Source organism: Rhinolophus sinicus, linkage group LG01, assembly GCF_036562045.2.
Source record: "Rhinolophus sinicus isolate RSC01 linkage group LG01, ASM3656204v1, whole genome shotgun sequence".
NCBI lineage: Eukaryota > Metazoa > Chordata > Mammalia > Chiroptera > Rhinolophidae > Rhinolophus > Rhinolophus sinicus.
Genome location: NC_133751.1, coordinates 205598725 through 205625929, shown reverse-complemented (window position 1 = coordinate 205625929; position 27205 = coordinate 205598725). Strand labels below are relative to the sequence as shown.

The window sequence follows — 27205 nt, the reverse complement described above, 5'->3', positions numbered from 1 at the left end:
CCTGTTCTCCGGTGAGTAACCACGGAAGCCTAAAGCCAGAGCAGCACCATTTGCAAAGACTCTTCACCAAAAATGAACACGTCATCTTGACTTGCACACAAAGGCCAGGAATTTCTATGCACATCTCCTTTTGGGAAAAAAAACAACAACAAAAAAAACCCAACAAAAAAAACCCCCACTAACTTTCTCTGATGCTGAATTAAAAAGCAAATTCTCCCTTAAAAGAGAAGAAAACAAACGCCGTGTTAAAGAACAATATAACAGTTACAATACAAAGCAGAGAGAATGAAAATTTCACATAGGCCCAATGGTTTCCTTTAAATCTTGCTCCAAATGGCTTTTCCACTTTTATGCCCTTGTTCACTACCAATCAGTTCATACGAATGCTTGACACCTTAACAATTAATTCAGGCGCCTTTAGTCGGCCCTAAGAGCCTCAACCACACGTAAACTCTACTTGAACTGCCCAGGCCTGGGAAAACCCAGTGGTTTGGTTTGTGCAGCTGTGACTCAAAGTGCCACCATTTGCTTGTTGGCAGGCACGGCACCTGCAGGTGCAGAGGAAAAGAACCATCCACAGAAGAGATGAGGCTTCTAAACCTTCACCGACACCACAACGGCTCGAGTCTCCACGGAACCCCCAAAAAGCTCAACAGCGCCCTCCAGCCAGCACCGACCACGGCCGCTGTGGTCCCTGAGGTGTCCGCCGTAAGCTTACCTGAATTTGGTGAGATGTGTAAACTGCTCATGTCCTTGGACAGGCCGTTGGCTTTGGGGCTGGAGATGGGCGCGCAGGCCGAGGTGGCTCGCGGGGGCCTCTTGCCCGGGACTTTCACAGTGGTTCTCAGGAGATCAATCTCTTTACCGTGGACATTCTGCATGTAATCCTGTTCAAAATGTTAAACACCCAAGAGACATTAAAAACAAGACCTTTTCCAATCTAGGACAAGACGCTCTAGTACACATTACGTGTTGTAATCCTACGCCCTTTCTGTGGTGGCAAGCGCCTCAAAAATAATGGGGTCTGGATCTGTCTGTTACGGTACTGGTGGCATCAACATTATATTGCAGTCAGAGCTCTGCCTCTGAGTCTTGAACTAACCCAGGCCCTGGAAATACGAGGAGACACGGGAGAGGCGTCCATCAAAGGGGATTAGAAACCAGCTGGAGAAAACAAGTATGGCCACGAAATCATAGTTGTTGTAACTGATGCTCATTACCTGGCACATCGGACACCGGGGCGCTTTCTGTTTTTGCTATAATTCCACGGAGTCGGAATTATTCTGCAATAACCTTTTTTTCTCAGATGGCAACACCATGACCCATCTAGAGAAGACTGAAGCTGTCTGGAGGGAAGTCAGGTGAAAACTCAAGCCTTTTATGAAGATGGGTGAGGGACTGGTGGTACAGTGTTCAAACACCATGGAGTCACGGACGGGTATATAATGGCTGGGTGTTAAAAGAGTAAGTACACTGCTTGGCACTCAAGTGTTCTTTCCTCAAGGGGTTCACGGTACTCAACGCGTCTTGCTTTCTCTATGCTTTGGAGGCGAATGAGCAGCCATGATCAGGGAGCCACAGGTAGACAGTGACCTCTTTGTGCAGTCACCCAACCACTACCAAACAGCCCAGTGTGGGGTAAAACATCACCTAAAGATGGGTGGGTGGGCGGGGGAAGAGAAGGCATCTCAGAGCCAGGGTGAGGGGCCTGAGGACAAATTAGGAGTGGTCGTCCCCTCCATGCATTTTTTTAACGATCCCCTTTGCCTCCACAGATACGTTATTAAGTCGAAATTGTATGTTACAAAAGGATATAGTCTAAATCACTCGTGTGTAAATCACATTTCAAGTGTTCTAAGACTAAGCGGCAATGGAATAAACAGGTTCCATTCTTACAGAATCTTCGTGAGTTCCTTTTAGAATATAAAGGGAAAAACCAATTAACTCATCGTTAGTATAAGCAATTAAGTTCATGTCAATGTCATTTTAGAAGAACTGCCAAATCAACCGGTGTGTGGCTGTAAGGGACCCAGGGAGGTTCGAAAAGTTGGCTGTTTGCTCATAACTGCCAACCAGCTAGCCAACTGATGCAGAGAAAGAACCCGCTCAAGTTCTAGAAGCACAGTGCAAAAGGTGGAGACCCCAGCCTGAGGGATGAGGGCAGTCGGCCAAAGTGTGTGGAGAAGCTTCAGGGGACCCAGAGAGCGGCATGGACGCCAAGAGAAGGACCCCCGTGGCCTCCGGGAAATGGGCCGTCGGTCTTTTAGTTGTAGGATGACGTCCACATTCTCATAGCTCAAGTGGTTGAGAAGCAGCCATTGGTTTATCAACAGGCAGGAAGTTAGCTGATGGCAGGAGGGCTACAGAAAGGAACCGAAAGTACAAGATTCTAACACGGAGGAAGGAACCCAGCGCGGTTCCTTGGACCGAGAGGGTGAAACAGCTGGCCTCTCTCTGCTGTCTGTGGGAGGCAGGGCCAGTCCTGAGTGTCCAGAGAGGAGACCTCGCCCAGAAGCCGACGTGATTAGAGGTGGCACTGCCTGGGAGCCCACCAGGACTCAGGAGAGAGGGGGGAAGAATTCTCAACAGGAGGAGGAAGGGCGGGCAGAGAAACTACAAGCTGGGCCACGGTGGGGAGACTGCTGCTGGGGACGACAGAATCCTAAAAGGTTCCCCAAGCACTCTCCCCGAGGAAAGATGCTTCAGGGTCGCTGGTGACTTCCGAAGGACAGGCCTCAGATGGCCAACCTTAGGGCAGAAGAGAAGCTCAGAAAGCCAGGCCCGGAGGAACAGATGGAGACAGGATGAGAACCAGCCACACGATGGGGACAAATTCGGCTGTGCTCTTCAGAGGGAGGGGCGAGGCTGCGCCCTCCACAGCAGATGTCAGCCTTAGACGCTGGGAGCAGAGGCCGGACCCACCCTGAGCCAGAGCAGTGCGATTTCACTCTCCCAGGGGCGGCCGGAAGGGAGTTGCCCTGACGTCCACCAGGCAGGCTGGCCGGGCTCAGCCATGGCCATGCTGGAGGAGAGTTGTGACTTTGGGGGAGGGGAGGGCTGGATCCAGGTCGGGACAGACTGAAGACTCCACAAGGATGTCAAGATGCCTGGAAAACTCCCCCAAGTATAATGGACCAGCTGTGGCTTTGAAAGGATGTGGACCAAAGATGTAAAGAAAGTTATTACCATTAAATCAGACTGCGGGACAAGGCGGAGTCTGTGCTGAGCACGGGGCCTGAGAAGCACATAAAGGTGAAAGGGATGCTGGTGAGTGTAGAGCTAAGGGTCAAGGTTATTTAACAAAATGATCCTTCCTGAGCATCTTTCGTTTACTTCCTTTAACATCCATTGAAAAGATGCAAATCCAAGTTTCGAGACCACAGTGAAGGCTCGTACACAATGAAGCCCTTCTTGCACAGTTACTCCTTTAAAAATATCAACTTGCCATAACTTTCTTCTTTGATGCCAATTCTTAACAAATTAAAATACAATAACAGGAGTGTAATTGAGCATTTATTGCTTATGGGCTCTAAAATGAGGCTAATCAGATAGTGACTAAGCCTCAGCGTGCGCTCTTTTAATAGGCATGTTTTAACATACAATAACCAGGACATTTTATTTAAAATTATGATAGAAATCTACCAAGTGTCTGCGCTTAGGGTTTGAACGCACCAAGGGCTCCCCTTTATCCCTGGCCCAGCATGGGCCAAGGGACGATCTGTTCTCTTGCCTGAGTTATGTAGGCGCTGAAGCTTCACCACACCTAGTTCTAAACAGATCAGAATATAAATTTGGCAAGTGTTAAACTTCAAGCCACTACAATTTTTGTAAAACTTCACAAAGTGCACGTCCCGATCCATAGAAGCCCGTCCGGGTGGCACTGCAGGAAGAGGTGGGATACAGACGCCAAGTCTGTGGCTTCCAGGTTCTCCTAAGAGAAAGGACGTCGAGTTTCCTGTTTCTGAAAGAACTCATCCTTTCCAGGCCTCGCCAGCCTGGTACGGGAGGAATTAAAGCTACAAGCACTAAGCAACATGGCCTCCTCAGAAGTGGGATGATGCAGCCGGATGGGTCTGAGCCGGGACCTCCCTGCGTAAAATAAAGGCAGCAAGCTTGATTTTGATATGCAAATGTCACAGATACTACCCTTCTCGGTTCCTTGTAGAAAACGCTGATCTAAGATAAAAGGGGAAGAAACCCTTTAACAAGGCATGAGGGTAATTCAAAGCCAAGTACTTTTAAACAGCACTTAACAAGTCCCTGGGGCCCACTCAAGAGCCAGGCCCCCCCAGAGGTGCCATCCCCTGCCCCTCACCAGCTTGAAAAAGTAGTAATTGCAAACCGATTTGCATTTTCCTTCTCAACTTGTCCATGTTCGGCGTGCGGATTATTTTTTTACAAGCCGGCGCCAGAGCAAAGGGACCCGTCCCGCACGGCACGCGTGGATAGACTTGCAGCCACGCTGCATGTCCCCCTGCCACTCTGCTCCTCCACCTTTGCCGTCCCTTGTTTTTTACATTTCGCTCCTAATTATGTTGCATCTATTGCCGTACACTTAATTAGCTGCATTAATGTGATTTCTTTTCACATAGTCAAGCAATTAAGAGCTATGATTGAGTTTCATTCAATTAGCCTCAACAAACATGCTAATTGATGTCCCAGATGCAAATGAGGTGCAATGAGAGAAACCTGCTAGCAATTGAGAGGCGTCAGAGACCCACAGCTTTCAGTTTGCTGACAGCAGCATAGCGTACATGGCTCCCACCTTCTGTGGGGCTGCCTTCTGAGAGAGCCGTGGAGTCATTAGTGCCTCGGTTACCCGATCCCCCGATACGGAGAACTAATTGATTGGCTGCTGTACAATGTCCTAGAATCTCAGTACGGTCTCGAGGACCGGGGAGATCATTAACTGGGTAACACTGCTCCAGCAAGGAGAGTGGTACAGTCTCCTCATCACAGCACCACAGGAGGCTGCTTCCAGAAAACCACAGGGGTTCTCTCCAAAACTACCAAGGGAAAAGACATGCATGTCTCATCTTGGCGATCCCAGAACCCTCCATGTGCGTGATGGCCGATCGAGGTCTCAGTAAATGGTGAGTTCATCTTAGTCAGCTCTGGGGCATTCGGCACTTCACGTTAAGCTCAAAATACAGCAATCCATCAACAGTCCCGAAAAATACTCACTGTATTGATTCTCACTGCCTCCCATCTGGACGGTACCTTTGGCTGTCTGGTGAAAGATGGTTTGTTTGACGTGTTCACAGAGGTACCAAAAGCAGTTAATAAGCTTTTAAAACTGAAATGCATAAATGGTACGACTGGCACCTCAAAGTTAAAAACACTTTGAAAGTCTACTCCCTTCAGGTATAGATGATGCAATCAACACCACCCCAATTGCACACATACTTTAAAAAAGTATTCAGTCTCTTCATTTCCAGTTAAATGATGGAAAAAATTGAAATTTTTGTTCCAATTTGGTTTTCCAAAAAAGTTCTGGTTTCTACCTGTACATAAACGTTGCGAAATTTAACACTTTATATTAATATGTAATATTTTGTCTAAGACAACTGTTAGGACGTGCTGATATTTGCTTTGGTCTTTGTGCCATGGTCTATCTAATTGGGTTTTTCCTCTTTGCATGAGCTAGCTTTGCAGTCCTCAAACAGTGGGCCTTCACACCCTATGGGGGGGAGGGGGCGGCGGAGCACAAGGTCAATACTGTTTTCAAAACTATTTCCAAGACACTGTCTGCCTTTTTCACTGTGTTGAAATTTGCCTGCGTGGTGCAACAGTGATGGTGGCTGAAACTGCTGGCTCCTTAGCAGGAATCAAGGCAGTGGCAGGAAAATGCACTAGTTTGGTCATTATTTTATTCATTGTCATGCTCTCTAAACACAAACAAACAAGAACAGTTTCACTTAAGAATGGTCTTAATAACCCTCCCAACACACCCCCGTTTTTTAAAAACTGTCAACCCTTGAGTAAATGTCTTTTTAACGTTCTGGGTGGTGACCTGGAAAGCATACAGAATGCACTCCTGCTGCGTCCTGAAGGCTGAGGTTATCCTGTGGGAAAGCAGTCCCGCAATCGTTTGAGCTACAAGCTGAACTAGCCACTTTTTGCTGGGACGACATTTTTACTTGAAAGAATGACTATGTCAGACACGAACTATAGTCTTGAGTATTGGGTAGATACTTTCTGGGAAATGAAGGAAGTCAATGCTGCAAAGAAACAGCTGACAGTACTTGTGGTGAATGATACAATTTGAGCTTTCCAGTAACAGTGAGAATTTTGAAAACTTGTATCTTTCACCATAAGCTTGCCGCCTGCCAAATACTTAAGCGACTTTTCTGGCAAGACTGGTGGTGATATGTGATTTGTGGATATGACATAATGAAGTATCGCCATCTGGAAATCTGTGTACCTCGGTTAAACAACACCTTTGAAATGAGTGATGCATGGAGAAAACATCATTCAAAGTTCAAGACAGACCGATGGATTCTAATGGAGCAGAGAAGGAAAATGTAGTTATGTTGTTTCAAACCCCACATCGCGTCCCTAAGCTTTAAGGAAGTGTCCCAGGTTGAGTTTCGATGTTGTGTCCAAGAAGAACATCCACAAGCGTCGGAAATGGCTATTCAGTGACTCTTGTTTCCAAAAAAATATGTGTATAAGGTGAGAGTTTCTTCACATACTTTCACCAAAACAACATAGCACAACAGATTGAGGACAGAAGCAGCCATGACACTCCAGCACTCTTTTATGAAACCAGGTATCAAAGAGCTTGGACAACAATGTAAAATGATGCTATTCTCAGGCTTTTCTTTTGGAGGAATAGAGTTTTCATAAAAATCTTACTCATGTGATAATATTATGTAACTGATGGCTTATTATTATTTTAAATGAATTATATGAATATTTCAAAATTTTCTGTTTTAATTACTAATACGATAAATACCAATAGATATAATCCACAGAAACAAAAGCTCTTTCAGGCCTCCTCAATTTTTAAGAAAGTAAAGGGGTCCAGAGGCCAGCAGGTTTGAGAACCACCGTTATAGCTCCAAGTTCATGCAACAGCCAAGGGCTCTGTGCACAGGATTTCACGCATGTAGCGGGGGGGTGGGGGTGGGGGGGGGCTCAAGAGCTGGACCTACACGAAGAAATCAGAAATGGTCTTCAGATTTGTCTGTCTTATCCTGGAGGAAAGGAATGACTCATTATCCCTATTTTCACTGAACTTCACGAATTGTCTGTGGTTCAAAGAGGAAACAGTAGTTTGCATGAATTTTACTTTTATAAACCATTACTTCTGGACTCAAAAAGCAGTATATAAGAGAAGCACTGTTCAATGTGCTGCCATTCCCAAACTCCACTTAACACTGTTTTCAAGGAAAACTAATCTATAAAGACATAGGAAACACCATCCATTCAAAGAAACCAAGCAAATGTTCTACTAGTGCAACATTTCAGAACAACAAGCCGGAGCCTCACACACGGTCACGGGCAGAGGAAAGTGAAACCCTGAAATTACTACGAAAAATCTTCTGGCCATGTCCTTCCGGATCACATATCTCTAAGAAGACCATTTCTCCTTCTCTCCAAGGGTCATCGTCACAATAATAAGGCAGGAGGCAGCTTCAAAGTGAACCACCGTATGAGAAAGCATTTTGTTTCCCTAAACTGCCAACAGAATTCCAGGGTTTCACTTTCGGAGCTGCCTTTGTAAAGAGCACTTGACTAACACTTGCAAAGGCATGTCAGTGTGACATGGGGCCACCACAGGAAGAAGGAAGGTACCTGGCAGACTGATGTCTCACGGTGACAGGCAAAAGTAACAGTTAGGACCTGACCGCTTACTTAACAAATGCCTTATTGGGCCTGGAAGAGAGAAGTGTCGTGGGGGATCCGGGGCGGCAGGCTTCACAGACAGTGGAGACAAAGCTCGGACCTCACCACGAGGACCACGCTCTCTAGCCCACGCGCTCCAGCGGCCAGCACCCAACACTGCGGGTTACAGCGCGACAGTAGCTGGGGGGACAGGTTAGTATAAATCAAAACGGCAGAGAATTCCAAACTGAATTATGAACACCTTCGGCTTTTCGACTGTCTCTGTCTTGATTGACCTAGTGTCCTGAGCTTCCCACAGCGAGAAAGACTTTTCTCGTTTTAGGTTGAGTGTTACCCAGTTGTAACCCACGCGTGTTCAGACCTCACCTGTACGAAACGCATGTGTCGGACATGAAATGGCTTCCTGTGTCTCAGCCATGGCCGGTCTCGTCCCAAGGCAGGTATGAGTGAACGTCACAGAAAGGAACTGCAGGGAGCCAGCACCATTCCTGGGTTATGTGACTATTTTCATAATCAGACATGGCTTCAAATACCTGGACCAGGAGTTAGACGCTTCACATTTCAAGTTATATAGGAATCGTCACCGTAAGGATATCAGGTCTATCGGAAGCTCTTTAAAACTTGAGACTTGGGGGGATGAATTTGCTAGAAGATGAAGTACTTACAGACACAGGTTTTTAAGGCAGAAGAGCACACACCTCTGTCCTCTGAGGGCATTAATTATCTCGAGGCCTTTCCTTCTGCTGTGTCACCCAACCTGGGACAGAAAAAGCCCCACTCCAGCCTTTGCCGGTCACAAGATTTAAGTCTTTCTCCTGATTTTTAAACCATCATTAGGCCTGTTCAGAAGTCTCACTGTTTATTTTATCCCCCTACGTTGCTTTAATAGGCATTTTTCTATTTCCCTAATGCTACTGCCCGCCAAGGAGGTTTACAGGAATATAATCAGATTCATTTCAAATGAATAGCAGTCAATTCTCTGAGTAATAGAATTTTCTGGTTTCATACACTAAGTAAGTCTGCAGAAGACACAGCTTCCTCCCGGCCAGAGCATGGCCTCGGAGTCACAGCGCCTGGGCTCCAACCTCGACCCTTCAGGAGCAGGGCGCTTGGGGCACGCCACTTCACCATTCTGGGTCCCCGTTTCCACACCCCTGAAAATGGGGATCATAACAGTTCCTGCCTCATGGGACAGTGGTGGCGATGAGCTGAGATAATATATGAAGTGTTGGAAAGAATGCCAAACCCTCGACAAATGTTAACAATTATGACTTTTGTCCAATAAAAACACTGAAATAGCTGCCCTCTGATTTTATGTGGGCATTTCCTGAGCTAAAGGTGCTGTTCCCAATGAAGTAGCAATTCGGACCCGATAAGCCATTAGAGGAGCCCTGCACAGCGATTTTTCACTTCGCAGCATAGGAAAAAAAATCGTCCTCTGCAAACGCATGACATTTCCCACTTTTCCTTCCTTTTCTCCCCTCCTCCTTTTTCTTTCTTTCTTTCTTTTTTTTTTTTTGGTGGGGGAGGCATGTGGATGGTAGTCAGACATTTTTATTGCAAAATGCCGTCTGGAAAAGATGCAAAACAAAATTGCTGAAATGCAAGGGAGAGAAATAAGGGGAAAACAAAAGGCCCCCTTCCCCTTGCTTATTGAGTCCAAAGGCATAACATGCTGCGCCCGGCAGCAAATGGGAAGCCACACTAATTTTAAAGCCATAAAACGCTATCAAGTGCCCTGCGGGGCAGGACTACACTGAAGCTCCCGGCACCTAAATAAGACATGGTTCATTTACTTCGCAGCTTAGCCTAATGTAATCATCAGCGGATTTTTAGCCTAGAGTTGTAACAGGCAAGTAGCCGCTTGGGGAGGCGGCACTCCCAGCCATCGAGGGGGCTGCGGCAAGATTGCTGTTGATTAGAAAATTTTTCAGTTTTGACAAGCACTTAATGAACATAAATCGCACCTTGATTGGTTTCCGTTTGGGGCCACAGGCACACCTGAGAAGCAGGCCTCTCCACCTCCACCTCTCCCTTCCTTGCAAGGCCTTAGCAACAAGCCGGCAATCAGGTTACGAGCCATGGAGGAAAATATTTATAAAATACCATAATGAAATGCAATTTCTTAGGAGACGTGGAAGACCGTTTCCTCACTACGTCCACGTCCTTCCTCCGCTCCCACTGAGTTCTCGGTTGCGACTCACTGTCGGTGAAGAAAAGGGATGGTTTTGATTTATTTACCTCTGCTAAGAATTGCCAGCCATAATTAGTAACACAAAAAAGACCACAAAAAGGAGAAACAAAATGACACAGACTGGCTGAAACGGCCTCTGTGTACGGATAAGACAACGTCTGGTCGGCTCTACTAGAAAGAAGCTTAAAGACTGAGATCCACAAGGTACATGGTTAAATCTGTGTACTTACAAACACATACATATACACGTACACTTTGTTTTTGCTTTGCTTTTTAATTTAGAAAATTAAGAGGGAAGAAGAATTTTTCAATGTATAAAAAAATAGATTCAGTAAGATTGAGGGTGTTTGGTGGTTTAATTTATTTATTGAAATATGAAGACTTTATTTTGTCTGCTCTCATCCTACTGTGTTATCAGGATAACCTGTCCCACAGCGAGCACACATTTTGGCCCATTCGTCAGTACACCCTAAACACTTTCCAAACCCTGAGGGTTAGCTATATAAAATAACCAAGGAATTCCTCAGGCAGAAATAAGACTTTGATAAAGAATCTAACTTTTTGGTACGTGCAATAATAGTATGAGGTTTTCAGTAGTCATTTTTTTCTAAGAGAAGTTATAGCTGTTCCCTGAAAATGTTCCTACCACCATGGCAGACCCATTCCATGAGTTTGAAAGCATCGATATATGGGAGAAACAATTTTTCATAGTATCTGAAACTGGTTGGATCAACATCAGAAACATTTCTCAGGTCCCCCCTGCCACACCCGGCATTTGGCAAACACAGGACAGACCCTGTGAGCAGGGTTGGGTGGGTATTTTCATGCTGTGTGGGTCACGGGCCATCATCCAGGTTATTAAACCTCCATAATCCACTACATTCACGGCCGGGCCAGTAACTTTCCCAACAGCTTCTCTCAGCCAGGGCCCTGCTTCAGGGTGGACGTTTTCCTCTGTAGTTCTCCCACGTCGTAGATCTTACACTAAAACTTCACACTCCAAAGGCATATCTGCACACCCACGCCCACATAGCACCGTTCACAATAGCCAAAGGAGGAAACAACCCAAATGTGCATCCACAGATGAACGGATAACACAACACGGTCTTTACATACAATGGGATATTATTCAGCCCAAACAACAACAAAAAGAAAACCCTGTAATAGGCTACAACGTGCATGACAACTGGGGGCACTATGCTGTGTGCAATAAGCCAGTCACAAAAAGACGCACCCTGCATGTGCATGATTCCAGTCATACGAGGTACTCGAGTCATCGCAAATCAGAGACAGAGCGAGAAGGTGGGTGCAGCGGCCGAGGGAGAGCGAATGGGGAGTGAGTGTTTCATGGAAGGGAGTTTCAGTTTTGCAAGATGAAAAACTTCTGGGGACGGATTAAACAACAATGTGAACAGACTTCACACTCGTGTACACTTAAAAATGGGTAAGATGGTAAATTTCATGTTAACGTCTGTTTAGCACAATTAAAAAACAAACTAAAACTAAAACAAAGCTAAACTCCAAAACTCCAGCTCCTCTCCTACTTGGAGATCTTTTCTTTATAGAACGAGAATTACAAGGCGGAAAAGGAGAATGGAAGGCAGAACGCTGTTCCCTGCACAGGGACGGGTTTTGCAAACCCGACGGGCCCGCTGCTGGCTGCAGCAGCAGACACACAGGTCTGCGAGTTCAGGAGATGCTGGGCTTGGGAAGCCATTGGGTCCGCCCGGCAGGAGGGAAGGTGGACACCAGGACGACAGTGGACGAGGAGGAGCCACACAGTAACGGCCTTGAAGGGGCGTGGTGATGTCCACAGTGCACCACCGACACCGAGTGCCAGCGCGTCACAGGGCCACCTCCAGGCCACCAAGGTGGGGTGGGGCCACGCCAGGAGAGAACCCACCACAGGTTCCCAGCCGTGGCTTCACAGTTTACAAACCCATTCCCACTGCCCTGAAAGAGGCAGGCAGATAGAATAGAAAGGTTCGTTTGTTGCCAGAGAGCTCAAGACCTCTGCTCCTTGCTAGCTATGTATTTTCCTAATACACAGATTTTAAAAGGATTTTCTTTTTTTAAATTCCAGCTGTGTTTTCAGATTTTGTGGCATTTGTATAATGTCACATGTGTGTCCCTCCCCACCCTGATGTAAGCTAATTTACACTTAGGAAGGTCAACTTGTGCAACGTGATTAGTTTTCCTGCTCCTGATCTCACCGGGATTTTTAAAGCAGAGCCGGGATCATTACCGGTGAGGTTCCAAGCCAGGGCATCCGGGAGCAAAGACACTGCAGGGCCCACGTGACTCGATGCCGTGCGACCCACAAGTACTCACCTGTGGGTCATGTGCACACTAGCCCTGGGCCAACAGCAGGAACAGGCACAGTGCTTGCCCTCGACTAGGCTACTCTAGAAGGGGCAGTACAGAGACATGGAAGGTGCCAGAACAGCTGGGAGCACTCTCATGGAAGAAGACCACGAAGGTACACCTGGACAGCAGCCTGGAAATTCTAGAAGCCAGACTGGAAAGGAACATACAGACCAGAACACAGCTTCCAGCACTGAGGCTTATCTAGGGAAACAGGGTCAAGTCACCCTTCATCACAAAATGAATTGTGCAGGAGGTCACAGACGTGACACATCTGAAATCATTCTTGGGAGGGAGAGAAGGTCTGCCTTCTCAGGGTTATCGTCATTCCGTGACCCCAAAGGTTCTACACCTGGAAATCTGGTTGTCTGTCTTATTGTCTAGACGCAAGCTAGTCTGACTTCTGCAATGTTCTGGGGAAACCATCCAAGAGTTTCTCCACGTTAACTCAGTGTTCACCACTTCGAGAAACGTGAGGTCGACCTTAGCAGGTGTGTGAAGCTGGTCCAAGGGACTGACTCGTCACAGATGCTTAGCGACGCCTCACTCTGCAGGTAAAATGTCCTCATTTTATGTGACAATTGTGTGTACCCTGAATGACAATCACCAGCGGTGGGTGTGGGCAAGGGCTGTTGTTCTCACAACATACCGTAAGTACTTCTCCCTTTGTTCCTTGAATTTTCTCTTTTGAGAAGAATACCTACTTAGGAAATCATTCTTTCTGTTGTTTTTGCACCACCAATGAAGTGGATTTTGTTTGATTTTGAAATGAGAAACTTCCTGAAATCAGCCTTCCGATGACAACATAGGCCCCAGCTTGACTCTGCTGATGTGGAAACAAAACACACGTCAACCACCTGCAGAATCAAAGGCTTCGTGTGGCCGGAATGGGCCTATCTCGGGATGACTGTCCGGTAAGAAGGAAAGTCAGGGAGAAAGGACAGCACCATGGCTGTTTCCTACTCAGGCCACACACACACAGAATGGGAAAGAGATCCCAGAGGAGGTTTTCAAAGTGTGAGCTCTTCAAGCCCAGGTCAGCCGGGGGGGGGGGGGGGGCCCTTGCCAGCCCCCACTGTCCTCACAGGAAGCCCAGGAGAGCCTTCATGGCCAGGGCGGCCTGAGGTCCTTGGCTTGGCTCGACCATGTGGCCACAAGCCAATCCTTCCAGGTCCTCTCAGGAATCCCACCACACACCCTTTGTCAGCAGGAATTTCAGCCGTGCCCTCGACGGCGCTGTCTTGACATGGAAGATGAATGGGTGACGCTGGACGGTGAAGCCCGGCGGTCCAAGTGCTTTCTCATTAGCCCCTCCATTTTTCTATCAAGGTGCTCCCTGAGGCTGATATTGAAGTCCACAGAACAGGCCGCCCTTCGCCCAGCCCGACTGTGATCCAGCAAAGCGTCACAAAACCATGAGACACTCATACGTATCTCCCCGAAGGAAGTTAAGCGGTCAGGGCTTCTGCAAGGTCTTGCACATGGACGACTTTTAGAGCAACAAAAACACAGACCACGGAGCAGCTTCAGAAGTCTTGCTCTCCACTGTTTTAGTGTTACTGACATATTTTGGGTTGTCTTAGCAAAATGTCAGTTGAAGTTGAAGGAGCAGTTAAGCTAATCAGGCCCAGAGGGAGGGTGACCAATGTGCCCCAGGTTGCCTGGGGCACAGCGCTGGAAGCCCTGTGTCCTGGGAACCCACTTGGTCCCGGGCACACAGGGCCGTTGCTCACCCTACTTGAAGCATCTCCAGAACAAAAGCAGCTTGTTTTGGTTGCACTTGGCATCGGTCCTAAAGTGGGTTATAGGTTTTATTTCATTTACTACCAGCATTTTGAGAAAGATGAATTGTGAGCTGGGTGTTTCTGGGCCCCGTCTTTGCCTTCCCACGTAACTGATCCCAGCCACCAGCTCCCATCTCGGGATGGGTCTTTCCTTAGAAATCCAAACGGACTCCTTTAGCCTCAGTTTGTTAAGAGATTTTGGTGAGAATTTCAGTCACAGACTCTTAAGCCTGAAGCGACCTTAGAAGACAATATCATCTCCCTTCTCACCCAGTAAAAGGATTCTTCCCCCAGATTTACAGACACCGTCCAGCCAGTTCTCAGTGCCCCCCTTAAAACGCAGCACGTCGACAGAAGGGGGCGCGACTACGCAGAAGGGCATGGAAGATCGGAGGCTTCCGGGCTGCCCCAGTTTCTGAGGAGGTGGCGTCCCAGGGCCATGCTGTACCAGCCGCTGAGGGCTCTGCTGCACGTCCTTGGAGCGCTCCCCACTCGTCTGTCACCCTGCCCCTGCCGTCAGGCCCCGTGGCTCTTGTGGGCACCACTGACCGTTAGGACACCTGGGGCTGAGATGCACTGTCATGTCCTCCCCTCGCGCCCGCGTCTCCCGCCCTCTAGCTACAATGCAGGGGGTGCGGCGACCCCGTGGGGCCAAGGCAGCCACTGCAGAGGCGCCTAAACCCGGGGAAGGGCTGAAGCCGGCAGGACGAGTGGCCGTGGGGAAGGTGGGGTGACGGCTTCGCCGAGCACAGAGGGGTCTGGCGGTATTGCTAATATCAACTTTTAGGGAACTTTCTCAGTCGGGGTTGGATCAATGCTTTGCCCATTTTCCCTCTGATTTCCAGAAAAACTACCATTTCCTATGATCTCAGCACACAAAGGCAATTCTGTTCTCCTGCTTACAGACAGCGGCCCTCTCCTCGGCTACAGAACCTTTGGAGGTTTTCTGCCACAGGAAACATGCCTGGGGCCAAAAGGTCCCCTCAACAACTTCTCTCTCTCGGGCGGGGGAGGTACAGGGAAAGCATGTGCTCAACGAATGACAGAGGCCAGGCTGCAGCTCAGAGGGGCCCAGGGTTGTGGCCTCCTGAATAACCGAGCCTGAGCCGAGTCTGTGGCTGGGGTACGGGTGGGGGAATGATGCCACAGGACTGGGCTGACCTTGAGGGCCTGGGAAGGAGATGCAACTCAGGGAAAAGATATGAACAAGGAAAGGGAAATCTGAAGCAATGGTGACCAGTGGGAAGTGACAACGTGGAGCCACCACCCAGCTGAGGTCCCCTGCTCGTACTCTTGTGCATGTAGGAGCCTGGCTGAGTTCTGAGGCCGCAGGCGGTCCACAGATGCCAGCATTGGGGCGCTTCCTGGCGCTGACCCATTCCAGGCACAGGGGGGGCCTGCCAGCCGCATGCCAAGCCCACCGGCTGCTGCAAAGCCCAGAGTCCCCAGTTCACAGCTGGCAGCCTGTTTCTGAAGCTATGGGGCTTCCACGGCACAGGGCACAGTGGCCCACACCCCGACTGTTTGTTTTGCTAAGAGGTCCCTTTCTGCCACACCTGTGTCTGCACTACGTCTGCTTGGGATCGAGACATGGTCTGTGTCCAAAGGATGACCTTTTCCATAAACCCTCCCGAGGACATCTGTGGAATAAGGAGACCGATCTGTTCCCTAAGGAATGGAACTGACCTCCTCTCGGAGATCTTTTCTGTGAGGGCATCCAATCAAGGTATTGGAAAATACTTCCCAGGGTTCTTAGCAAGACTAGGGAATGGTGCCCTGAGCGAGTTATAGCTACAGCCCCTGCCCATGAGCATCTTTTCCAATCACATCGGCATTGCCAGGAGCGATGCAGCAAGGCTGGGGTGGGGACAGCTGTGTCCTCCAGCAGCAAACATGTGTCCGTCTCAGTAATTCTGGCCGCTGCCTGCCTGTCTGTCCACAGCACTGGCTGGGATGCTCACCTGGCAACTGAATTCGGCCAATGAACGCAGGGGGTGCCTAGAGCAGCCGTGGGCGGGAGAGCAGCCTTACAGAACTATGCTCTCCAATACAGGTGACAGTAACACCCTGAGGGCCGCCCCCAATCCTGAGCACTGTGGCCTTTCCGTGAAGGGACCATAACCAAGGGATGACATTAAGGGAAGCCACACCAGCCCTCGTATTTCCCTCGAAACTCGATTCCACCATTTACTCTTGCTCTGCCCTTCGATGTGTGTGAGACCCTGGCCCAGTTCCCTGGGTTTACCGTGATCAACTGGTCGAAGATGGTTAGTGGTAAGAGTCACGGTCCGGCCTGGTGGGGCGAGTGAGCAGCACACATGTGCACAGGGATAGCACACGTCTGTGCCCGCACCACAGGGCCCCCAGGCAGCTCGTACACACTGGGGCTGAAGGGACGGCCGCAGGGCCCCGCCTAAGGTCTGCTCGAGTCTTCTGTGTTTAGTGCACCCACAGGCCTGTTGCTCTCAAGCCCCCAGCACTCGTCCCATTATAAAAGTATTACCTCCTTAGAACCCACCCTCAAAAAGCACGCCCGTTTCGCTTTTGGTAAACAAATCACCTAACCACCAAAAATTAGTGGTCTGGCAGCGTCACTCCACCACTGATAGACACTGGCTACCTGCAGAAAGCTGGATCTAGAAATGTCTTGTTGCTCAGCCACGCTGGTTTCCTTGGCCCCTTCCCTGGGGAGTTGTGAGCTAGGGGCTGCACTAGTTGGCATCAGGCAGACCCCCTGGGGGGCCAGTAACAGGGAGGTGACCAACAGTGATGGAACCCAGTGCCACCAACCTGGGCAGATGTCCCCAATATTTAACCACTTATTCAGCATCACACACGGCCAACAAATTCACTTAGTGGTCTTTCTGCCACAGTGTCTCAGGGATAACCTAGAAAGTGGCTATTACAGGGCCGTCGGGTTGGAGAGCACTGGGTTCTGTCACCTTTGAAATTTTCCAGGCTAAACCAACCGGGCCATCTTCATGGTACAGAACTCTGGCACCTTAATTTGCAACACATCTGCATACTCCCAAACGTTTATCAAGGAGAGTCTGGACTCTGCCCAGGGGCAACCTCTTGCATGCCTCCTCCCAGTCTGAACTGGACTGCCAGCCCAGCTCAGCCCCCCAACAACTCAGATAGAACGTCTGTTCTATTCTGCCAGACAATCTACCGGGAACTCACTGTCCCTCCAAACTCTCACCCAAAGCTCGCATGTGAAAATGAAGTTGGTGAAGGATTACAGTAAAGGTCACGCCATCGCTCCATGCCCTAGAACTGCCCTCCATTCCTGGCTTCAGCCACTCCCTGACGGAGGGAATTACGTACCTGTGTGAGCAATTTCAGTTCCCAGGCGGTGAGCCCTCAATGAACAGCACTTTCAAATGACACTGGCTCCTGCCGGCCACATAATTATGTAACAAAGCCCCACTGTGCTCCTTTCCTGTATTCCAATAATATCCATGCACACACGTTTAAAAAAGAAAAAAAAGGATGGAACTGACAAACATGGAGGGGCGTCACACGACGGAGCCTGTGTGGGAGAAGTTCTGAAGACCTGACTGATTATGTAATCAGAGGTGGGGATGAAGAGTAAGCAGGCATGAGCCCTCCTGTGGGAACTTCCGGCTGCATACTGTTGTGGCTGTCGCCCCCGTTCGCAAGCAGCAGCAAAGCCCCTGTGACTGGACCTGGGCTTAGCAGGTGAGTGTCAGGTGCCCTGAGCTGCATTGTCAAGATCTCACTTTTTACTGCTCAGTCATCCCAGCAAGAAGAGTATCTTGATTACACTTTCCTCTCTAAATAACACAAAGCAACTGGGTCAATAATTAGATCTTTGCTGTCTGACTGGGTCATAGGAAGAACTCAGCCAATGAGACCTGGTAGGACTCTGGGGTTCTGATGGGCAGGGGCTGGGGGTGCAGGGAGCTGCGTGGCCCAGGAGACCTGGATGGGGCAGGACTGGCGTTGCGTCCCAGACATGGAGGCCACCTGGAGAATCACCCTGACTCTATAAAGCAAACAAAAGCAAGCACATAGGAATTTCCTGAGCACAATAAAGCATTGATATCTCAGAAGTCTCCTTCCTGGGGAGGCGTGGGCGCTACTCCCGCCAACATGAGAAACAGGTCAGTGGCGCCTCATGAAACCTGGTTTTCCACACGGCTCTGAAGGCGGGGCTGCTGCTCTAAGACAAGAGGTTGAAGGGCAATTCACCCCAGCAAGCACGCCATTGTTACCCCTCGTGTTGGAATGTATGTAAATTTCCTCTTTTAAAGTACACGTTCCCGAGGGTGCAGTGAGGACAAGCCCTCGGTATGCTGCCAGCGGAGAGAAGCCGAGACACTCTTTCCGGGACTTCGCCAACACACACCGGAAGCCCTAACAGCACGGATACTGTCCAACTGAGAAAGCCGATCGCTAGGAAGCTGTCTGGGGGAATGGACAAGGGCACAGCGATGCAAACAGAGGGTGTTGATTAGTCACGTGTAAAACTAATACAAAGTAAATATATTTGCCAAATATCCCTTTGGAGATGGTGTGAAATCCATTCGGGCATGTCTACATGATGAGTATTACGTAACCATTACAAATGGCAGCTAAACGATTCAGTTGGTTAGAGCACAAGCTCTGAGCAACAAGGTTGCTGGTTCGATTCCCACAGGGGCCAGTGAGCTGCACCCTCCACAACTAGATTGAAGATAACGAGCTGCTGCTGAGCTGCTGGAGGGGCAGCCAGATGGCTCAGTTGGTTACAGCAGGAGCTCTGAACAACAAGGTTGTCGGTTCAATCCTGCATGGGATGCTGGGCTGCACCCCCTGCAACTAAAGACTGGAAACGGCAACTGGACTTGGAGCTGAGCTGCGCCCTCCACAACTAGACTGAAGGACAATGACCTTGAGCTGATGATGGGCCCTGGAAGAACACACTGTTTGCCAACATTCCCCAATAAAATCTTAAAAAAAAAAAAAAGGTGGGTAGAACCGTATTTATTGGCTGACACGGGACGGTGCACAGGTCTGTCATTAGATAGGAAAGGGGACCAGAGGCAGAATACACAGGCCGACTGACCGTATGCTTGTGGAAGGACATAGCACACAATGGCTGGGAGCAAACACCCCAAGTGCTGGCAGTCATGTTCTCCAGGCGGTATTTTGGGAGTGATTTTCATTTTCTTCAATATGCCTATTTCTAACGTTTTGTCAATAACTGTGCAATTTTAAAAATATTTGAAATTTGAAATACAAAGCTTAACACAGTGATACAATCAGCTGACCAGCTGACACTATGTAGTCTAATCTACACATTTATCTACATTAGGACAGATTCAACGAGATGGAAAGATGTGAATCTATCGTTAACACCCCATTTTCGGAGTTTATCGAGGCTTTCTGAAAGAATTCACCACGGGTAGAATGTCTGCATTTCCCCCCCAAAATAAAATGACTTCTGCTTTTCACCTGTCTTACATAAATCACTAGTGTAACAAATTTTATGGACGCACAGAGAAAACTTCTCTTGCTTTAAGAACTGGTGTGTGTTGTTATTTGACAATAAAAACCGAGTCATGAATGACATGTAACTTCTTGCTTTTGCTCTCAGCTGCTCAGAGCGAAACTTGGGTGCTAATGCATTTGGGTCCCCTTTTCTAGATTTTCAGATAGATGGCTCTCTTTCCTCCTTTCTCTGTTACTACTTGCTCCTGTCTTTTTACACTCATTGAAAATTTTACTTCCTCTGTGCCTTTCATTGTGATTCTCTGTAGAATTAATTAGAGAGCAACAGACAGACCTGGAGGGGAAGAGCCAGGGTCTAACAGAGTGTGAGGGGCATAGCATTTATCTCCTGATGGAGCAGGAGACCCAGTCCGACTCCACCTTCTGAGAGGAGAGGCCTGACTGCTCCGGCATCCACCCCCCACCCGCACCCCCCATGCACAGTGAGGTCTGTGCCTGCTAACAGCTCCCAGGGGGCGACACTCACATGTAAGCTGGGATGATAGGTCAGCACGCCATTGTCACACAGGGTGACATACTTCTTCTTCCACTCTTTGTTCAATGATTTGCCACTTCGCTTCAGCAGCATGCCCTATAGGAAACAGGAGCCAAATATAAATTAACAAATACAAATTAGGAAGTCTTGTGTAAATTTTTCTTAAAGTAGGCACATTGCTAAGTTTTAAATTTTTAAACTATCATTTTAGTCTTGCAATGTCAAATGAAAATCATACCTATTTGCAGCTTGATAATTTGGTTTTCTCTTCCTTTTTATATACAACATATACATTCAACCAATTTCCTTTTGTGTGGATGTGTGTAGAACTTAACTTTGTGATACTAACGAGTGCTAAAAGATGTGCTATTGGTTCAACAAATGTCACACAACCTTCCTTACGCTAAGCAGGGAGTGAACATGTCAGTGCCTGTAGGCATAATATTTTAGAAGAGGAAACCTAAATTTTCTTTTCTAAAAATAAGACATTAACTGTATTCGTACCTTCTGCAAATAGGGACATTTTATTTCACAGTTTTTCATATCAGATTTTCAATTTATTAAAAACGAAATTCCATTTGCAAAGTCAGCAACAGCATTTAACAGATGAATTGTGTATAATTTACTTTAATCCCTTTTTAATGAAATCATATTAGGGCTTCTTGAAAAGCATTCAAAATGTGAAACTAACACACTATTGAAGCATGTGTAATCCAATTTTCCTGAGATGACTAATGAGAATTTATTCTTGTTTTAACTACCAATTCCCAGCAAACCTTCTGCCTCGCCTAGGCTTTCCTGGGCTATGAAAACCGACGGCCAGGGCTGGGCTCCTCCTGGCCCGTAACCTTGACCCCGCACTTCTCCTACCTGCTGGGTCTCCTAGCTCAGGAGACGCCAACTTAAGCTTTCATCTGTGCACTGTTCTAACTCCTGTCCACATGAAATGAGGACAATGGAGGACCCTCCTCCCCTGCTCTCCCTCTTACTGCCACAAACTCACATGGTCACAATTATGACCGAGAAAGCATAAGACGACTGAATGCTGGTGAATTCTCCCAGGTTGAGGCAGAAGGCAAGCTGTAAGTTTGAAATACGATTCGACACCTTGAAGAAGCAGGGGTGCCCTTGGGAGTGCTACCAGCCTCCACCGACCTCCAAATCCTGCCATCCCCCAGGAACCAAAGTTAAGTAAGCATTTTTGTGTGACCGTTAAGTTCCAGTTCCAGTTAATTACCAATATTGTGACGACACTGCTCTTTATACCAAATTGCACCCAGGCAGTGGGTTATGAGCCAACTTGGGACTCTGACCACCTCTTACATATTGCTCCTGGGAGAAAGTACTTCAGTTTGAAGCAACTCTCATTGGGATCTTGGAAGGATTATTGTAAGTTATTATTATTTAAGACAAACAAACAAACATGTGGCATAACACAGCAACCCTTCATTCTTAACCAATAAATACCAAACATGGCACTGAAACCAACCGAGTGAGCCAGGCCCAGAGGAAAACGCCCGTTACAAACCCAGGTGACCCAAGCCCTATGGCAAGAACCTGTAAGAGCTAGTGGGATGGGCGGTCCCTACTTGTGTCGTGATGACAAATAAGCAGTCACTTAAAGTCTTTAAACGTCCCTCCTGAGTGGGATTGCTGAGGTTTGTAAGCTCAGCACAGCGACGTCCTGCTGTGGGTTCCCATTCTCCCACGACCCGTCGGATGGAATCCCAACAACAGCAGGGCCGGGCTGGGGTCGCGGGCTGTCACTGGAGCTGAGCGCTGCGAGGGCTTCAGAGCTCAGTCCCTCTTCCCGCAGGTGCGCGGGGCCTCAGCTCACACCCCGGGGCTGCTTGGGGAGGCGGCTAGCGTGCAGTGTGGCTCCGTCGTGAGCAACCCTGCACCCCGCGTCTCCTCTTCCCAGTGAGGCCCAGAGGACTCACTTCTTAGGAGGATGAAGGGAAACGTTCCAACAGGGAGGCCACGTGAAGGGATGACATCCGCGGGCACTAACCTCAGCTGATTTGTTTTGGGACCAGGAAAACGCAATAATGGCTGGTGAAAGGAAGTCCAAATCTTGACAATCTTAAGTAAATTTTATGGTTCACCCTGGAGGGTAATCTCACATTCCATGTACTAATCAAATGCCGCAAGTCGGCGGGGCAGGAAGGACACCCCGTCCTAGAAGCTGGATTTCTGCCTCCAGCCTGGCCCCGCCCTCCAGCCTGGCCCCGCCCTCCAGCCTGGCCCCGCCTCCAGCCTGGCTCCGCCTCCAGCCTGGCTCCGCCTCCAGCCTGGCTCCGCCTCCAGCCTGGCCCAGCAGGGGGTATTACCACCTACCCCACCCACCAAGACTCTTGTGGACACTGAGCTCGGCCGACCTGCTCCCCACCTCACAGCTGCACCCAAGCCCAGGCCCGCCCGGCTGCGGGTCTGTGGTGCTGCTGTACCAGGTAAGGCAACTGTTCCTTAAGTGGCCTGAGTGCGGACTCGCGCTGACATATTTCTGAGCATGTCACGTACACTCTCCCTTACTCCCCATAAGCAACAGGTGAGGGCCACAGTGTCATCCAGCTCCTTGTTACAGACAGACAAGACTCAGTCACAGACGTGAGGTCACTTGTTAGCTGATGGAAGTGCCAGGACCAGCTAGCTGCCTGCCCCCTTCATTCCTGCCATGCGCGGGGCTGCTAAGCCCTACTTGTGGGCACCGCCAGCCGCGGTCAAACCTCCAAGGGGCCCCTCCTCGGCCTGGCCTCCAGCCCGCAGTCCTGAACCAGTGGCGCCTCCTCCCAGAGCTGATACCGGACCTGAAAGGGGCAGTCACTCAGGGTCCTGGCAGGTGCCTGCAGCCCTATCTCCCCGAGGGGACAGTGAGAATCCAGAGACTGCAGACTGCTGTGACCCAACGATGCTGTACTCTGCATTCACCCAGCGAGAGAACAGACAAGCACCGCTCTGACACACACAAATCCAAATATATCCCTTAGAATATATTGCCAGTCGACCCAGAGCAAGGGGTTCCTGTTTGCTAAGTCAAGTACCCCAGGCATGCCCCAGGCCCTACGAAAGAATTCCAGGAAGGGGGCGATCAGGCTGTGGCAAACTGGAGGGGCCAGACCTGCTTACCGGTGGGGTCCTTCACCTGGGACACAACTGGGCCACACATGCCCAGGAGCAGCCCCCTGGACTAGACGATACGGTGTCTCTTCAGGGGGTGCAGGGTCTCTGTGTCTGTGTCACCAGATTTCCCAATTACCCAAGAGAAGGAGAAAAACTGGAGTTTTATGTGATGGTTCCTTATGTTAAAATACTGGCAAAAGATTATACACTAGTTGCATGTAACAGAGGTCAAACCACACAAGTCTGCACGTCACACACAGGCAGGCTTTGCTTGTGACCTCTGGCCGGGTCACCAGAAGTAGGCAGAGGGGGCGGGACGCAGGCGCTGGACCTCCCACGGCTGGGCCACCTGGGACCTCTATCCTCTCCCAGACAGCAGCCATCCACAGACCTGCACATCCTGTAGGGCTGGTCCCCAGGAAGCCCAGGGCTGGAGGTTATGCCCACAGCTCTCTGAATTCAGGGTCCACGTCTGCACTTACACGTATTCACCTTTACAAAAGGCAAGCTGACTCACTGGGAGAAGCCAGAAAACTGTGCACTGTCTTTCTGTAATAATAAAAAGAGCCCATCCTGAAAAGCAAAAGCACGATGGACAGGAGCTGTCTGGTGAGTTAAGGCACATGGCTAGTGCTTCCGGGGCAGCAAACAAGATGGATTTTCCATTGGACTGAAAATGAGGAGACTCAGGAAATAGCTTCTGTGGACCTAAAACATGTTTTCTTTCTTTCCTTTTTTTTCCCACTTAGATTAATTCCAAACACTTATTTTTTTATGAGTATTTGTACCAAGTGAGAAGCACAGAATTTCAGAGTCTAAAGAGACCCCAGAAGTTGTTAAACCATTCAGTCCCGATCCGCTAGACTACTACGTCTGCACGATCCCTGCCCAGGGTCACGCCCTGCGGAGAGGCCGTCCGTGGCTCCGGACAGCTAGAGCACCTGCACAGGCGTCTACTGCCCGCCGAGGGGCAAGCCTGGTTCCCAGCTCTGGCGCTGCAGAGACGGAGCCGTTACTCTGCGGGACCAAGGAGACGGCTCGTCACACAGCCAAGCCCCTTAGTCCCAGACTCTTCCCAAAGCGAAAGGTTCCAGATCTCTGCCACTGTGAAACTCTCTTCTGAACACGGGATCCTCCAAAGTGCCAACGGATGAGAGTGAACCCATCGTTTCCCTTTGGCACAAATTTCTACGGATGCGACCAGAATACGTCCTGGCAGCCCCTCACTGCATCTGGCTGAGCCCTCCATGCTTCTGTCATTCTGAACTTACACATTTTCTACTCTACCAAGAAAATGGAAAGGCCTAAAAATAGCTCGTTTTAAACTTTTAAAGGACATGAAGCCACGATCCCACTGGCCAGAAGATGACAGAGGCCAGAAGGCTCTCTGCCTGAGACACACAGACGGGCAGTTCCCATGTGCGAGTGACAATGGCCGTTATGATTCTAAGTCGCTTTGATCCTGTGTAACCCAGGGCAAAGCCACATGGAAGAATGTCAAAATGCGTACTTGGTCTATCCTTCAGATGCCACTTTTGAACATGTAAAAACGATCTCTGGCTCAAGACTGTTTCTCACTGACTGGCTATCACAGTGTAGACATCAATTATAATTAACGCTTTATTTGACTTTCAAATGGCCTACACATTTATTTTTTAAAATTTTTTATTTCAAAACAATATTGGGCTCAGCGTGAGCTGGGAGCTACTCTAACAGCCTTACAAGTATTAACCAATTGAAACCTTACAACGGACCTGATGGATTACCCCCATTTTACAGATGAGGCCACTGAGGCACACAGAGGTTTGTAACTTGCTCAACTTGCACATTCAGCCTGGAAGCAGGTATGAAGACAGCTCCCAATGTAACATGTGTTGCGGTATTGTGCCCGTATAAACCATCCCACACTGGCTCGGGGAGGCCCGAGACTCACTTTAACCAACAGAATCAGCGTGAGTGACACAATCTACACTGGGTTTAAACCTTAAGAAATCCTGGCAGCTTCCTCGTTAGGGACCTCTGACAGAGAAGCCATGCTAGGCTCTGTCCAGAGTCCTGAACCTCCAAATGGCGAGAAATAATAAAATACCAGTTCTCTAAAATCACTAAGCTTCGGGGGTGAATCCTCATACAACAACAGATAAGAAAAACAGAACCAGCATCTTGTACCACTATAACAAAAATAAAAAGCACGTGCACTGGCTGAGGCTGGTGGGGACATTGCAGCTGTAGTGTAGGCCGGAAGGACAGTGAGGGAAATGCTCCCTGAGGCTGGAGACGGGCCCCAGTTGTGCACTGGCGGGAGGGGCCGCAGACCAGTTGCCTGTGGCACGTGCCACACGTGCCGAGTGACCCCCCCACCTGGCTGAGGGGAGCACAGGGAGAACGCTGGACTTGCTCCTGGCTCTGATACACCTGGGAGGAGTGAGTTTTCAAGTAGTACTGCAAGAAACGTTTCCAATTTAAAAACCTCGCGGGACTGGGCCACGAGGAAAACTGTTCCGCACCTCCGCCCTCTAAAGCTTCTGCCAGTAGAAAACTTTCAGAGTAAGAAGTGGCCTCAGAACAAAGATCCAATCCAGGGGATGCCAGCCACGTGACCTCAGAATACAGGCCCCCATCAAGGGTGCGGTGGTCACCCCCTCTTCCTGAGAACTCAGGAAGATCGAAGGCAGGGCCTCCCGGACCCTACCAGTTAGAGGAGATTTGTGGGTTAGAGATACAGAGCTGTGGAGTGGCTTCTGTCTCATGGAATGGATGGTAATTTGCTACAAAGGACACCCACAAGATGTTTAAAGGAGTTATATATACCACCAGCACTAAAAGGCACGAAGTCCAACAGGAAAAGAGGCACCTGGGCCTCAACCTAAATGCAACAGGAAGCAGGCTGTGAAAACAGGCCATGTCTTACGGAAAAGGAAGGTTGGCTCAGACAACAGAGCCCAGGGCCAAGGAGGGTGCCCCGGGAGAACACACTCCGCGCCCAGAGCAGAGGGTCAGAACATGGCCCCGCTGGGCTCAGAGGTGCTGTGGACCAGTCACTGCCACGTGTCCCTCTCCTCCTCATGGAATAAAGGTGTCTGCTGCTGGCTTCCTGTCTGTCAGCACTGAGAGAGAGAGAGAGAGAGAGAGAGAGAGAGAGAGAGAGAGAGCGCTTGTCTGTTGAGCACCCTGGTCTTCACATGGAAATGATCAGAGCTGAGAAGCCTGATGCACATGACGGCCTGGGACTTCGAGCTGGACGGAGCCAGATGCCACGACAGGATGAGGCTGCGGCTCTGGGGACAGGCTGAAGGCGTCCTGCGTGCGGGAGGGCAGATGAACGTAGCTGGTCTCCAGTGAAGACCCTCAAAAACCACCAGCTCCTGTGTGGCCCGGGCCCTCTGACTCAGTGTAACCAATAGAACGTGCTGGAAATTACACTGTGCCCACTCGGGCTGAAGCCTGAGGAAGGCCTGGCAGCTCCTGTTTTTACGCACGGAGCCCTTGCAGCCTTGTAAGAGATCCGGGGATTATGCTGTGGAGACTGTGAGGAGGGACAGGCCCTGACACATGCAGGAGACGCCAGGTCTCAGACACACAACTGCAGCTGACCTGCCAGCGTCCACTTCTGCCTCTGAGTCCACGTACCAAACGAGGGTCAAGGAATGACCTTGGACGCTCCAGCCCTCCAAGGCAGCCTGGGCAGTAGAAACGAGCTGTCCTCACTGTGCCTGGCCCAAATTCCTGACCCACTGAATGATGAGAAATGATGAAATGGTTATTGTTTCAAACCATTATGATTTGGGTTAACCACCAGGTAACCAGCCTGGCAGGGGGAGCCAGAAGCAACGCTCTATGCTTGTCACCCTGATGACACGCTGCCTCCCTGGGAGTCATCTCACCCTCCAGACCAATTTT

At 49.3% G+C, this 27205-nt stretch overlaps 1 protein-coding gene across 15 annotated transcripts in view; it reads right to left on the bottom strand.

Moving 5' to 3' along the window:
* Positions 1–27205, bottom strand: part of AGAP1 (ArfGAP with GTPase domain, ankyrin repeat and PH domain 1) — a 513425-nt gene that overhangs the window by 174834 nt on the left and 311386 nt on the right. For all 15 annotated transcript variants that reach the window (XM_074315517.1, XM_074315523.1, XM_074315532.1 and 12 more), the window contains 2 exons: positions 20177–20281; positions 719–887 (listed from right to left, as the gene is read on the bottom strand). In XM_074315517.1, coding sequence (XP_074171618.1) covers positions 719–887; positions 20177–20281 — 274 coding nt within the window. The remainder of the gene's footprint in view (positions 1–718; positions 888–20176; positions 20282–27205) is intronic.